The sequence below is a fragment of the Podarcis liolepis genome (assembly GCF_965112155.1).
Source record: "Podarcis liolepis genome assembly, chromosome: 1".
NCBI classification, from domain to species: Eukaryota; Metazoa; Chordata; class Lepidosauria; order Squamata; family Lacertidae; genus Podarcis; species Podarcis liolepis.
Genome location: NC_139554.1, coordinates 91,181,164 through 91,196,231, shown reverse-complemented (window position 1 = coordinate 91,196,231; position 15,068 = coordinate 91,181,164). Strand labels below are relative to the sequence as shown.

General features: G+C 40.4%; 1 protein-coding gene across 3 annotated transcripts in view; it reads left to right on the top strand.

Annotated features, from left to right (window-relative positions):
• HSPBAP1 (HSPB1 associated protein 1) overlaps positions 1-15,068 on the top strand; it is a 50,327-nt gene that overhangs the window by 14,906 nt on the left and 20,353 nt on the right. For all 3 annotated transcript variants that reach the window (XM_083490608.1, XM_083490610.1, XM_083490609.1), the window contains 2 exons: positions 7,915-8,099; positions 13,952-14,088. In XM_083490608.1, coding sequence (XP_083346734.1) covers positions 7,915-8,099; positions 13,952-14,088 — 322 coding nt within the window. The remainder of the gene's footprint in view (positions 1-7,914; positions 8,100-13,951; positions 14,089-15,068) is intronic.

Genomic DNA, 15,068 nt, shown 5'->3' with positions numbered 1-15,068 from the left:
CCTCCAGGACTTCCTGCAGTTTGTTTGCTGGGGCTGAGCAGCCAAGAGGGCTTAAGCAGCTCAGTTGTGGTTAGAGGCCATGGATTATTGACTAGCTGGCAACCGTTCCCTTCCCAATACAATGCCGCTTATCAGTATTATAAATATTTTATGCGGCTTCATTCATGCAAAATCCTTTTAAATTCTTTGATTACTGATGTTGTGCAAAGTATTTATATATTTTTAAATGAAAATCGCCAAGAGTAATACACATTTCATCATTTGTCCTCTATTCACTGAGATCAATCAGAACTCCAGTAAAAGAATACATATTAATTTCTCTCCTAAATATTGCAACAAATCTACCATCCCTACAGCTTTGTGGCTGCCTGTGTGCTGCTACTGCTGGCAACTGCAGAAATGAAAAGGCATCAGAGATGGAACACCCAATTCCCAAAATATAGTTACTTGCTGTTTAGGAGGGACATGTTGCCTTTGGCACAAACTCCAGTGCTTTTTGAAGCAGATGAGAGTCATTTGTGAGCTTGACTCTCAGGTTACCTTGGGTGTCCTCACTGTTTGGAGACTTACCAAATGACTGCACCTGCTTTCATGCACATACATACCTCTAGACATTTTTGAAGTGTGAGTGAATGAGGGTGGGAAAAGAATGCTGCAAATGCCCAATCTTTATATCCTCTAGGTCTCTTTCTTAAAAACTGCAAATGGGCTGAGAGGTGAATAACAAGGAAAGCACCAGTGCCATCCAATGGATTTGGTAATAATCACCTGATAACAACAGCATTCAGTCCATAGAGACAAACTCTACTCAGGAAGCAGTACTGAGGTCAAAGTCTTTCTGTACCTTTCCATCCCTAACTTGAAAAATCCAGTATTAAGGCAACCACCCCCCCCACCACCACTTGTGTGTGTCTGGCATAATACTATTGTATGCTAAATAGGTCAGAGGTATCTTTGGGGAAACCCATTACACACCCACTAGAAAGATGTGTCTTTCTACAGCCAAGAAAAAGTAAGCCTAGAAAAACATGTGACATATGTAATTGACACAGTGTATTTATGTCAGTTCTTGTGAAGGACATGACTGCCCCATTGGTTCCTTTCATTTTATTTTATTTTAGGTTAATGAGCTGATGTTTCCAAGATAGCTGCATTTTTCTGATTTAGTTATTCCATTATGATCGACTGACTGTACTGGTGATAGCTTTTAATTATTCACTAAGCGCCTAATGAATAATTTTGTATTTCTTGCTGAATCAAAAATAAATTAAATCGAAGTCTCTGCATTGGGGATAATGGAACCAGCTATACAGCTTTTTGCCTTTTCCATTAATAGTGAGAATTTTTCCAATAAACTATCCAAGTGAGAGATGTTTCTTGATTTTTTCCAAATATTTGCCTTGCTTATCTCAGAAAGAACCAGAGTTATATGAGAATATTGTCCTTGCCAAATTAATTCATGTATCTGAATGTCCTTCAATAGTCATATATATCTTTGTGGGGTAATATCCCCTTAATCAGCTCATATTTTCACAAAGTGATGTGTCTTGCATTCATGGTTCTACATCGATAACAAGCAGTGAACTGTAGTAGAGGGGAGAAAATGAATGCAACTAATCTAAAGGCTGCTATCATACATAGCCCAGATCCATAACTTACAAATTTGGTGCAACACAGGAATAACCCCCAATCCTTTTGTGGGGGTTGTGGAGGTGAATCACATGAGTGAGGCCTTTTCTCATATGCCATTTCCCCCCACATTAAAGGTTATGTGTGTGGTAAGTTTCCCGCTGCTGCCCTGTCTTATGTACCCTGTACACCCAGGGCATATCTGAACCAAGCTAAAATATAATGCCAGGGCAGGGAACCTGTAGTTCTACACATTATCATTTTGTATTAAATTTCTATTCCGCCCTTCATCTGAGCAGTTTGCAGTAAAAAAACAACAACACAAAAAAGTAATAATGTAGTAACAAACAATACCCTACCACACACAATTTAAAAGGTCACATAGATTGTTTAATTAGCCAACGGCCTGGGAGAAGAGGAATTTTTTACCTGGTGCCTAAATATATGTAGCAAAGGTGCCAGGCAAGCCTCCCTGGGGAAAGCATTCCACAGTGTTGTGGAATACAGCTTCCACCCGTTAGCCATGCTTACTGTGGCTGATGGGAGCTGGAGCCTTACTTCGTCACTAGTCCTCCATCCCTTGTTTGCTAGAAACTGCATGTGCACAATTTTATTATTTAAGGTATAGCTATGATTTCTGAAGAAGGTCTTTGTACAGCACCAAGCCAATTTCTGTATTTCTGATCACCAGGTTTGTCTTACATTCTTAGCCAATAAACCTTATAGTGAACTGAAGGGGGGGGGGGGGTGGAGAGAAACTGATATCCAAGCTGGCCATATAGAAAACTACAACAATAAGTTTTGTTCTTTTGCCTGAAGGAAATTAGAACAAATGTATGAGCTTGTGATGGTAGCAATTCCCATGCAGTCAGAGCAATGAAGAATGAATGCCCTCGGAGCACTGACTTGCTTGTAAGAATGAAAGGCGTCCATATTTAAGCAGCTGTAGAAGAGTACTGGAATGAAGGCTAAATGATTGTTCTGTCATTGCCATTCATGCAGTCCTTTGCAATTTGCTTTCCTCAATAATAATGGTTTCGGTCCAGTATATAATTTCATATATTACGGTGGTTTTTTTGGTGCAAGGACAAGCTCTGATGAGAAATGAAGGTTTCTGATTAGCCACAGGAAATATGTGACACAGTGCAAGATAGAATACTGCAGCCTTTAGTCCCGTGTGGTATGATGAAAAATTGTGACTGAATTTGCCAGAAACAAGATGTAGAAATTGATTCCATACAAATGTAGGTTTTTTAATGTGCTGCCTAACTACCCTCTTCCCCATTCCCAGTGCATTTAATCTAATGCAAAGCTATATGGCTGAGGTGGCCCTCCAGATGTTGTTGGACTACAACTCTCATCATTGCTGATCATTGTCCATACTAGATGGGAGTAAGGCTGTGTTCACGATAGTGAGGTTGTAACCCTTCCACTGCATTTCCAAGTTGCTTTCTCATGCCGCTGTTCACATCGAGGCAGGGATAGGGATGTTTTTGCCCAATGGTTTCTTTCCTAAAGTTGGTGCAGCTTCCATCTGTGCATGCACCCTCATCTATGCATACAAAGCTGAACGGTTCACACTGCAACAGAATGGCAGTGCCTTTGAATCACTTGGAAGGCAGTTGGTCTCAAATGAAACCAAAGAATATATGCTGCTAGTACCAGCCCTTCATTTTGGTGCTTATCGTCCTACACACACACACACACACACAGAGAGAGAGAGAGAGAGAGAGAGAGAGAGATTTCATAATATATTTTGGGCCCTCATTGAAAGTCAGCCGTGATGGTCATCCTGTTTTCTTTTCCTGTTGAACAGCTCCTTTATCTTTCCAATAAAGGATTCCTGCTCTGTGTATATACCTTTTGAAGAACTACCTTGAAAGAATTGTTTTGGCACTCCAATGAAACTGTCTGTGTCACTAATAGCATTTTGAAAAGAAAGGCCATTCTTGTTTTCGTTCTGTTAACTGCCCTTATGTGCTCACAATTAAGGTATAACCTTTTGGAAAAAGACATGAAACCAGTAAATTCAGACTGGCTGTAAGAAAAGTGATAAAATAGCAAGCCAGTTGCAAGAGGTTATGCAGAGGGTTTTTTTTAAAAAAAAAACTTACCAGTTTCAAAATCACGGTCTGCCTTTTGAGCTTCAGAGGGAATAGAAATAGTAACATTCCAAACGTATTAGGGCAATACCATTTATTAGGCCAACCGAAATGTCACAAAATAGCATGTCACCTTTTGAGTCCTCCAGAATGCTTCATCAAGCTAGATGGTAAACAGAGCAAGGGGGAAGGAAACAAGTTGGCTGAGGGTGAAGCTATGGAGCCCGAATCTGGTCACAAGATGGCAAGTGGGAGGAGCTAGCAGATACTCATACATGCATATGTACAAAATTTTATTTATATGTCAAACCATGCTCAAGGCGGCTTACAACATGAAAAAATACATATCTGCAAGACTGGAGCAAATGAAGAACATGGGCTATTTTCAACGTGGTCTAACATTCAGTTAGGCAGTAGTCAATGTTTTCTCCTCTAGGCAAAAAGGCAAGGCTGTCTGCCTGCCTCTCTATTTATGTACTCCACAAGTATTCAGATCCCCACATGCTGAAATGTTCACATGATTGACAGTGTACAAGCCCAGCACTGTTCAAATCCTGACACCTTAAACAGCTCCATTTGCAAGCTTAACAATATGTTGCTGATCACTGCTGTAGGGAAAAGAAATATTTCTCAGACAGATGAGTTAGTCTCTACTAGTTGAAACTGAGTCCCAGATCATATGTTTAAAAATTTACCCCACTAAATAGATCCACACAGGAGAAGTAATATATGAACTGGGGCTTCTCTGCTAACACCAGAAGCCTCTTTCAACTTGATTCCTTTCAGAAAAGTACAGTGGTACCTCGGGTTAAGAACTTAATTTGTTCTGGAGGTCCGTTCTTAACATGAAACTGTTTTTAACCTGAGGTACGGCCTCCCGTTGCCTCCGCCGCGCAATTTCTGTTCTCATCCTGAAGCAAAGTTCTTAACCTGAGGTACTATTTCTGGGTTAGCGGAGTCTGTAACCTGAAGTGTCTCTAACCCAAGGTACCACTGTATCTGGCTACCACGTTGTATGGGTTAATTTGGTGTTTCCCAAACATTAGCTCCAGCCACATGGCAACCCTATTTTGAAATAAATGAAAATTTAAAAAGCAGTTTGTGATGATGCAAAGAAAGAAGTCAGTTCAAAGTAAGAGGGTCAGATATCGATGGGAGTGTCCAAGTGCTTTGGATACCAGCAGCTCTTTGTTTTGTTTTGTTTTGTTTTTAATGTTATTTATTAAGATTTTTAAAATTACAGGAAAACAAAGAAGAAAAAGAAAGAGAAAGAACAAAAGAAAAACAAACCACAATCAAACAATACAAATTGGTAAAAATCAAAATCAAAAAATAACAACAAAACAGATAACAGAGTACAATCAAAAAACAAAAATAAGCCACAAAATTTTAAAAAACAAATCCAATATTCTCAAATTCTTAACTGTCATTACCTTCTTTCATTGACCTCCTCACTCCTCCCTTTTTTTGTATCCTAGTTGTTAATTATCACAGCAAATCCTTTCCATTTTTCATAATATTCTGTCATTACATTACCTTAGTCTATTTTAACCTTATTTTACTATAAGGAACCCTAAAACTTAAAACTTACATCTTATTTATACCAATTTCTCATAACCATAAGATGTTCTTACATAATTCTTTTAACATTTTTGCTAAAGCCAAATAATTTCGTTCCAACATTTTTCTAACATTCATTAATTTTATAAGGCAATCCTAATAAAAAATTTTTTTCAAATTTTCTTCCAATCTTCATCCAGCGTCTCTTCCTCCTGGTCCCGGGTTTTGTCAGTCCTTTCTATCCCATCACTCTGGCGCAATAACCTGGTAATCTTATGTCCGAGGCCCTTAAGTCTCTTCCATGTCCCTTCCGCGGCTCTTCTTCATATTTATGCCTATACTTTACTTTGTCTCCTGCTCCTTTCACTCATGGGCACTCCAGCTTGACGGTGTTTTTGACCCTTCTCGACAAATCAGCCCCTTTTCCATAGCCCTCACTAAACTCCATGTGGTATTTAAGAACATATTTCAAAGTCCCTCCAGAATTAAGAGCCCCCATAACCCCAAACATCTCACGGCCCATTGCCAGACATGGAAAGTCAAAACATCCCTGCATAGGGGGGTCTATCCAACCCCCCATTTCCAAACCAAACAAAACTTTATCTCTCCAAATCTGGCTTTTCCCAAGTTCATTTATCAAATCCAACAACTCATGTTCCTGCTGGGCCACAACTCCCTCCATCTCTGGCATCCGAGGTTCAGCAACATCTTCTTCCCTTATCTGATCTGTCAGAGCACACTCCTGATTTGATTCCTGGGTGGGTTCTATATAGTTACCCACTACCTGTCCAAAATTTCCGATCGCAACAGTCATCAAGTCCGTCTTCTCATGTAGCTGATCCAATAGGGCACTTGTTTTACAGAAAGCACGCACCAAGGCTTCTGAATACATTGTTCTGCAAGGTCAGAAGTCTTTCCCACGATCGTAATCTGTTGCAGCTGCAGAGCTCCCCGGTTCAAATTTGGTAACAGTTTCACAGGCTCCCTCTAGGGGAAGAACTTCTATTTGTTCTTTTCTTTTAAAGACAGATCTAACAACAAAGTTTTCTTTTTCAGATATTTTGTCAATATTTGTTCCTTTAAAATGCGAAGGAGAACAATGGAATGACTATGTTTCTCTTCTTTTCACTATCTGTCAAAAACGTTTGTCTATGGTCAATGAGCTTCCTTAAGAACGTCAGTCCTGACACCCGGCTCCCAGGTTCAAGACGGTGGAAAATTACTTTTCTTTACACTCTCTTCTGCAGGTTTAAACAGTCCAGAAAAATCCCCCCTCTTCTCCTGCTCCTGAAGGGGGTTCAACAATTTTAAATGATGAAGGTTAATCCTTTAGAAACTATTTTCTGAAACTTTAGTTTGCCATGTCTTTGCTTTAATCTATCTACAAGAAACGGAAGGCTGACTTCCTATTTAGACCTTCCCGTTTCAGTACCAAATTAAGAAGAATTTATTAGTCCGATTTTCCTTTCTACTCGCAGGCCATTTTTTAAAGTCCAATTGTCCAAAATTAAATTACTCACGGGTAATTGTTTTAAAAGCCAAATTGTCCCAGGAAAAAGGCAGCGCTCTCCAGCAACAGCTATGCGGCTTCGCTCCACGGAAGAAGCAGTTGACTCTCAGCACCGCGCCACTTGCCCCTCTTCGCTCTGGAGCCCGTAATGAGGTTCCTTTACGAGCTGGGGGGGCGCTAAAGGTGCCGCCGAGTCCCATGGTCACAGGCTTCATCCACCTGTGATTTTTTAAAGGGTCCCGGCTTCGCCGTAGCGGGAAGACCCGTTTTCCGCGGAGCTAGTCCCTCTGGATCAGAGGGAGTCCGCCATTACTGATGGCGCAACCCCGGAAGTCCAGATACCAGCAGCTCTTTGGGACCCAGTCAGAAACCAAGTTTGGAGAATTATAACTCAATTCAATAATGGCATAAAGCTGCTCTGCTTCTCCCTTTGCAGTGCAAGCAAACAAGACATGATGTATTCAGCTATCCATCGTTTCCCAGTTCGCTTGAAATGGAAAACTATGGTTAATTACAGGCTTCTGTAATACACAAAGGGAGGACAGAAGGGGCTGCATGTGGGGGGGAAAGGTGAATTCATTTCTCATTTCACTGAGCCAGAATTTGATTTTCTAAACTCTCCCAGAGTCTTCTGAGAATTGGAATATTTAAAAAAGCACAATGCTTCTGGGTTGCCAGCTTTACACATTTTAAGATTGGGGGCTGTGGACCTTAGCATGGATCAGGGCCCCTGTTCCTTAAAGCAGTTGTGTGTTTACATGTCCTAAGACATTTCCCCCTGAAAAGCTACTTTTTCAGAAAGGGAAACCTAGGAAGCTGAGGCCTCTAGATACACGAACCCTTCTAGTTATACAAACAACAGAGTAAAATTCAGAGTGACCATCAATCCTAAGGAATTAGTCATAGAGTTCGTCATTTGTGCTGCATTTCATCTGAGACATTCAAGCTGCTGTAATTTCATTTGTGGCTTTATATTGCATTTAACCAGCAGTCTGAGCTGAGACACAAAAGTTATTGTTTTATCTACTAAACTGCCTCGCTCCATATCTATTCTTTATTATTGGCATTGTGTTCAGTGTGCATGTAATGCTGTCTCTGCTTATATTGCTTTAGCTCCTCTGTTTGAAACGGAATGCAGCTACGTGGAAGCTACACTTGAAGAGTTTCTGGCCTGGAGTGGGAAACAGCCATCGCGCTCCTGTGGACCATTCAGTGGTTATGAGTTGTGTAAATACTGGTCTTACGCTGACTATAAGTATATTGCTAGGCTATTTGAAGACAAGCCAGAAAATTTCCAGGTGCGTTATTAACCTCTTCTTGTCCTTTTCATGTTGAAACTATACAGAAACACCTAGGGAATCTTCTGGTTCTTACACAGCCAGTAATTAGTGTAGCATACTGTAATTTTTATTTCATTTATCATGTTTTTAGCCTGCTTTTCCTTCAAGGAGCTCAAGATAGTGTAGGTAAAGGTAAAGGACCCCTGGATGGTTACGTCCAGTCAAAGACGACTACGAGGTTGCAGTGCTCATCTCGCTTTCAGGCTGAGGGAGCTGGCATTTGTCCACAGATAGCTTTCTGGGTCATGTGGCCAGCATGACTAAACTACTTCATACGCAACGGAACACCATGATTGAAACACCATTTACCTTCCTGCTGCGGCAGTACCTATATATCTACTTGCACTGGTGTGCTTTCGAACTGCTAGGTTGGCAGGAGCTGGGACACCCCATCACAGGGATTCCAACCCCCAACCTTCTGATCGGCAAGCCCAAGAGGCTCAGTGGTTTAGAGCTCCTTCAAGGAGCTCAAGATAGTGTATATTGTTGTTACTGCTCAGCCTTCATTTCGCCCCTGTGAAGGTTTTGCTAAGAGGTAATCACGAGGCCAAAATCTCCAAGTGAGCATCTCCAAGTGGGAATTTGAATCTGGTTCTTTCTGGTCTAAGTATGACACTCCAACCCCTACAACACACTTGCTAGGAATTGGGAAGTCTGTGTTTCAAATCTCACCACCATGACCTCACTAGATGGCCTCCAAGCTGCTATTTTTTTCATGCTTAATCTTCCTCAGCAGCGAATAAGGATAATATTGCTTGACCTGCCTTATAGGGTTGCTGTAAAATTGTATGTGAAGCTCTTTGAAAGGTCAAAAACACAGTATAAAAGCTAAGTATCTTTACAGTTTATGGAGAGATGAAGTATCAAGGTTTTTTAAAATAATTATAATTATAATGAAATATAGTTATAGATTTGCCTGACCAAATAGTCAGGGTTGGGGTGCCATTGACTTGTTTCTATAACTATGTGTTTTTGGTCTTCGTTACACTGTATGCATAAGTAAGAGTTTGATGTGTAGTAGGGGAATATTCACAAATATACATGTAGGTGCGCTTAGGGTTGTATCCAGCATTGCAGTTCTGCTCACACCACAGACTTCTTGTGCAGTGGAACTTTCCTCTCCTCCCTCCTGCAACCCCCCACACAAAAAAGTCTGTGGTGGAACAGAAACCTCAATGTGCCCAGGGATATTGGATTGAATTCTGTTTATGGGTGCCTGTTGCCTCTCCCTGGTTTAAGCAATCATGCATTCTTTTGAAGGCTTGAATAGGCCTATGATGAGGCCAAAAGCTCATTCAGTCATGGCATGAAGCCCCATGTAAAAGTCCAGACCAGATACCAAGAAAGACTTCTTAGCCATGGATGGGTTTTCTTATAAGTTCCCATCTGTTTCTGCTGTTTATTTTAGGTTTTATTTAGATAGTTTTCTAAGGTGATTTGAAGGGTATGAGAAGGCCATCTACCCTTTTTTTATTTATAGTGATTAATAGGGCCATTTAGAAGTTGTTTGAAATTTAGATTGTGCTGTTTATCATTTACAGTTGTGTGACTTAAGGTAATGATTCCATTATTTTAATGTATGAGCAGTATCTCACATCATCCAGGATTTTTTTTGTTCACTTGATATTACATTATAGAATTTTGAGATATAAATCATAGGCAAGATATATACATGAAGCTTAAATAGAAATAAGTCCTCTTAAAGTGACATATGGGTATATTAGCTCTATTGTAAGCAGCAAGCAAAATAAATGTAATTCAGAAGGTAATGTGCCATCTGTTATGGTTGGGATACTTATAAAATGCATTTCTTTTAGCTGTGGATCTTTTTACTGTAAAAGAAAGAGCAGCCCATTGTGCCAAGATTTCAGTACTTAGCAATTTCTTTTCAGTTCATTGGATAAAAACTATTTTCCCCATAATCATGTCAGGTATTTACTGAGACTGCGGCATTTTTTAAAAAAGAACCCTCTTTTAAAAATCTAATATTGATTAAGCTCGCTCTCTTTCTTCTTAAGTTGTGGCAGAATTCAGAAAGTATTTAGGTGTGAGATTAAAGTATAGGAATGGTTATTACCCTTAACTTTATCACTGAAATACTTGTATTGGATTTTAAATTTTATGACTGTGGAAAGCTTAGAGCACAACTTTTTCCTTTGCAGCTTCTTGAAGCTTCTGACAAATGTTTGTATTAGGCTTTAGTATTTCTTTCTGTAAATCAAGTAACCCCCTACTGTTTTTTCATTCATCTGGAACCTTATCATTCACCTTGACGATTCCCAAGAATTGAATCTCAGAAAAAGATGTGCTATCTTTTAGGGAGTTAGGATTTACTGAATGTTTCTAGTATGCAAAAGCTTGGACTACTATTCATTCATTTCAAGATTTCTAAGCCACCTTTCAAAATGTAACATTTTCCCAAAATGGCATATGGTCACCAAATGTTGAAATTGCATCTGTGCTCAACAACCGTGGTGAGGCACTAGATCTGGCCAGTAGGCCACATCCTTACTTTACCTACCCCACACTGGCTAATTTTGACAGGCGAGCAGCACTGATGGGGAACTCCCTAGTGCAATGAATCCCCTTGGAGCTCTCTGACAGTGGTGATCAGCTGTCAATAAGCCCTGCTTGCCAAGAAACCATCAGGAGTGCACTTGAAGCTCCCAGTCTTACCACGTCTTTACTTGGCTCATGCCTGATGCCACACATTGTGTTGTTTGCCTCATGGGCCAAATTAGCCCACAACTCAGAGGTTACTCACTTCTCATCTAACATATTAAAAATAAGAGAACAGCACACACAGAAATTGACCAGCCATCCCACTAAAGCCATCTTACAAAATAGTTTGACGAAAGAGTCATAGTTGTTTAAACTAACCCAAGCTCTTTAACTAAAGGTAGATCAAAATTGTTTCGGCCTACCTAAAGGAAAGCAGGAAAAGAGCCAGATCTATCTCTTGGGGAAGTGAGTTCTACAAACATGAAGCCAGAATCAGAATTAAAAATGTCCTTAACAGATTGGAGGACTGGGCTAAAACTAACAAAATGAATTTCAATAGGGACAAATGTAAGGCTCTACACATGTTGGACTAGATGACCCATGGATTCCCTTTCAGCTCTACAATTCTATGAGTCTATGAATGAAAATACCTTGTCTCTTCTGATGGCCAATCTAACTGGCTGGTAGGACTGCAGTGAGGTTCTCTGCGGTCAATCTTAGTTCATATAGATAATGTGCTCCCAAACCATTTAGGACCAAGAAAGCTGGAGAACTCTGTTATGTAGAGCAGGGATCTACAATACTGGTGTTTCTCCAGACTGTGGCCCAGAGGCCAGAAGAGTTTCCTGCTACACAATGTAATAAAGTTGGTGCTATTTGGTAGTGATGTTTTCCAGAATGTACATATATATTACATACAAAATCCAAGATAAAGGTATAATGCTTGTGTTTCCATGCCATGGTAAGATATAAACAACCATGGCTTATAATGAATAAGCAGCATGCTAGGACCCCTGGATGGATATGCTACCTGCAACTATATGAAGGAAGGTCCATAGCTTAGCAGTAGAACCCATCTTTTACATGCAGAAGGATGTATCACTTGCATCTCCTGTTACAAGATCTTAGATAATAGCATAGGAGAGAGCTATATCTGAGGCCCTGGAGAGCAATCGCCAGCTGAAGAAGACAGCATGGAAATAAGTGGACCCCTGGCTTTGACTTGGCACAATGCGGTTTCATATTTACATAGTTGAGGAGGGTTATCATTTTTATTCTGTTCTTTAGATATATACCACTGGCTTGACTATCTTGCTGAACAAATTGGTAATTGATCAGCTGTCTTTTTGGACAAATTGTAGCCATTGTTTTAGGTGATTTGGCATTGAATCAACTGTCCATTAGATTAATTATACCAGCCAGGGTAGCACAGAGAGTGGCAAAAAGTGTCCAGGGATGCAAAAATTATTAGATATGTAGATCAAGCACACAAACACCTCTTAAATAAATCTGGAGTGTGGCAAGAGCTGACACTTCAAGCATTTTCCTTTCACATAAGTACTGGGTTAGTTTGGATAGCTTAGAACTGTATTTTTTTCCAGTTTAATAGATTTTACAAAGTAAATATTATGCATTTGGTACATAAAATGATAAAGGATCTGAGCAGAACTATTTTTACTTTTCATGGACAATTACTTTGCACCCTTCTTTTTTGGTTAGAGCACCAAATGTATATTCTCCCCAATAAGTTCTATTAATGGCTGCTTAAATAATGAAATGAGCCTCATTTCTGTACATCAGCAACCAAAATGCCATGAATTGCCTTTAAACCTTCATGGCATGTCGATTCTATTGTTTGTTTTGAAGGAGCCCAAATTCTAGGTATAGTGTTCTCTGCATAACTAAATGACTGCCCTCTGTGACATGAATACTACATTCATCATTTGAGGCACTTCTCTGAGTCTCCTACCACCTGAGGTTAGAGGGGTGGTGACTGGAAAGAAGGTCTCTTCCAACTTTCCCCAAACTGGTGCCTTCCATCTGCCCTAGCCAGCATGACCAATAATCAAGGATAATGGGAGTTGTAGTTCAAAGCGAGGTGGGTGGGGGTGGCCTGCACATTTTTTGCTTTGGGCCCCACCCCCCTGCTAGCATGCAGCCCCCAATGTAGTGACACATTTGCCCCCCTCCAATACCTGGGATAAGAGATTGGAGCTCTACCAATTAAGAATGAATAGTATCTAAAATTGAATGGCTACTATCCATTGTGGCTATCCTGTGCCTCCACAGTTGGAGGCAGCAATGCTTCTAAATACTAGTTGCTGGAAACTGCAGAAGGGGAGAGTGCTCTTGTGCCTGAATCCCACTTGTTGGTTTCCCACCGGCATCTGATTGGCCATTGTGAGAACAGGATGTTGGACTAGCTAGGCCATTGGCCTGATCCAGCAAGCTCTTCTTATGTTCTAGAAATCATACAGATTCACCAAACTGTGGTGACACTGTGATTACGAATTTCCTTTCTTTTCCCCCGAGGTTAGTTAATTGCTCATAGGGAATTATTTGTTTCCTCAGACAAAGAGTGTTGTTGGAATAGTGAGATAAAACTTAATGCCACTTAGGTTGGCCAGACGTTGGTGCAGTGGTAGCAGATGGAAACAGCCAATCCGTTTGTCTGTTCATTTGATTGATAGATTAAACGTATATCCTGTTCCTTCCAAAGAATATGTGGTAAACATTATCCTCGCCACAGGACAGGATGTCAGAGAGAGTCCATACTTGTGAACAGTTACCTGGGATGATGCCTCTTTTTATTGGATAGCATAGTCATCTGTATTCTTCTGTCAAGTACTGAGAATTTTACAGCACATCGGGTACAAAAAATGATGATTAGATGGTTGCCTGTAACTCCCTAGCCAGTATTTACATTGAGGAAACCTGCCACTTGGTGAATGGCCCTCTGAACCCACCACTTTATAGGCCACAAAGAATGATTTGACTGGCGTGAAGTGTACATATCTAGATTAAAAGCTGTTTCCCTAAACAAGGTTCCCTTAGCTCTGTTAGCGCAAAGGTTAGCTCTACTGAACTTAATTTTTCAGTTCTGATTCATTTCAGTGAATCTCTCTAATGGCACATATACCCTATGGCAATCTTAGCGGAGGATGGGGGCAGGGAGAAAAGTAGATAGAGCTTTCTGAAGATGCTATACCCACAAAGGATGAGAAAAAATCCAAGAGGTGGAGGGTGCTTAGTAACACAACATATATTCAAAACATGATTGCTTTACCTGAAGTGTATCCTTGCAACAGGACATAAGATGGTCCGACTTTGGATTTCCTGAAAGAAATGGAAGAGAGAGTACTCTGTGGATTGGCTCAGCAAGGGCTAACACTCCTTGTCATTTGGACTCCTATGGGTGCAACTTAGTGCTACAAGTGCAAGGAAGGTAACATTAACTATATATTGCCATCTGTGCAACCAAATGTGATTGATTCCTGATAATGATTCCTTCTTTTTGAATGTTTAGTTGATATTTTAATTTTCTCAGGCTTTATTTGATTGGGAGAGCCCAAGGCTCATTATTAAGAAATAGTAATGTTCTCAAATGAGAAAATCAATATGAATTTCTCTTGATATTATTTATATGAAATATCTTGTTAATCTTGGAGTAAACAGCTACGCCGAGTGTGCATACTTCTCCTGCTGTCACACCAATACAGAGGTGCTGCTTTTCTGCGCATACCTGACTCATGGAATTATACCAGTGCGTTCTAAAGTTCTCTCTTTATAGCTGAGTCATGCCCAGTTGAATAATTTTAGACTTGGTGCTTACTGGTCTTATGGGGAGGGGAAAGGTTCTTTAGATGATAATAGGTATTATATCTTAAGCACTGCCAGAAGAGATGGAGCCACCTGGGTGTTATAGGGCAAGCTATTTCATAAGTTGGGTGCAGCCATGGAGAAGACCCTATCTCTTGTCACAGCCAACTTTGCTTCCAGCATAGGCAGGATACCAGAACTTAGGCAGGAGATAGTTTTGTACAATGAAGATGAGTCTGTTATGTAGCCAGATCACAGAAAGAGAGGCTGCATTTTCACTAAGTCATAGCTGATTCATACTAGAAGGCCTCCACACAATCAGAAGGCGTATGGGAGCCCCAAACAGTTTAGCATTTTCCTTATAAGAAAGGCGCTCCAAATTCCTGCTTATTTTGTGCATCCTTTCCTAAACATTTTCCAGTTCTATGCTGCCCTTTAATGAGATGGGGGAACTGTAACGGGACATAGTACTTCATGTGTGGCTGCAACATGGATTTCTATCTCTTCTGTGTGTTGCACGTCAGTTGCCATTTTATTGCCCATTCACCCTGTCCAGTGAAATCCTTTTGGGGCTCTTCACAGCCTGCTTTGCATTTCGCCATCCTC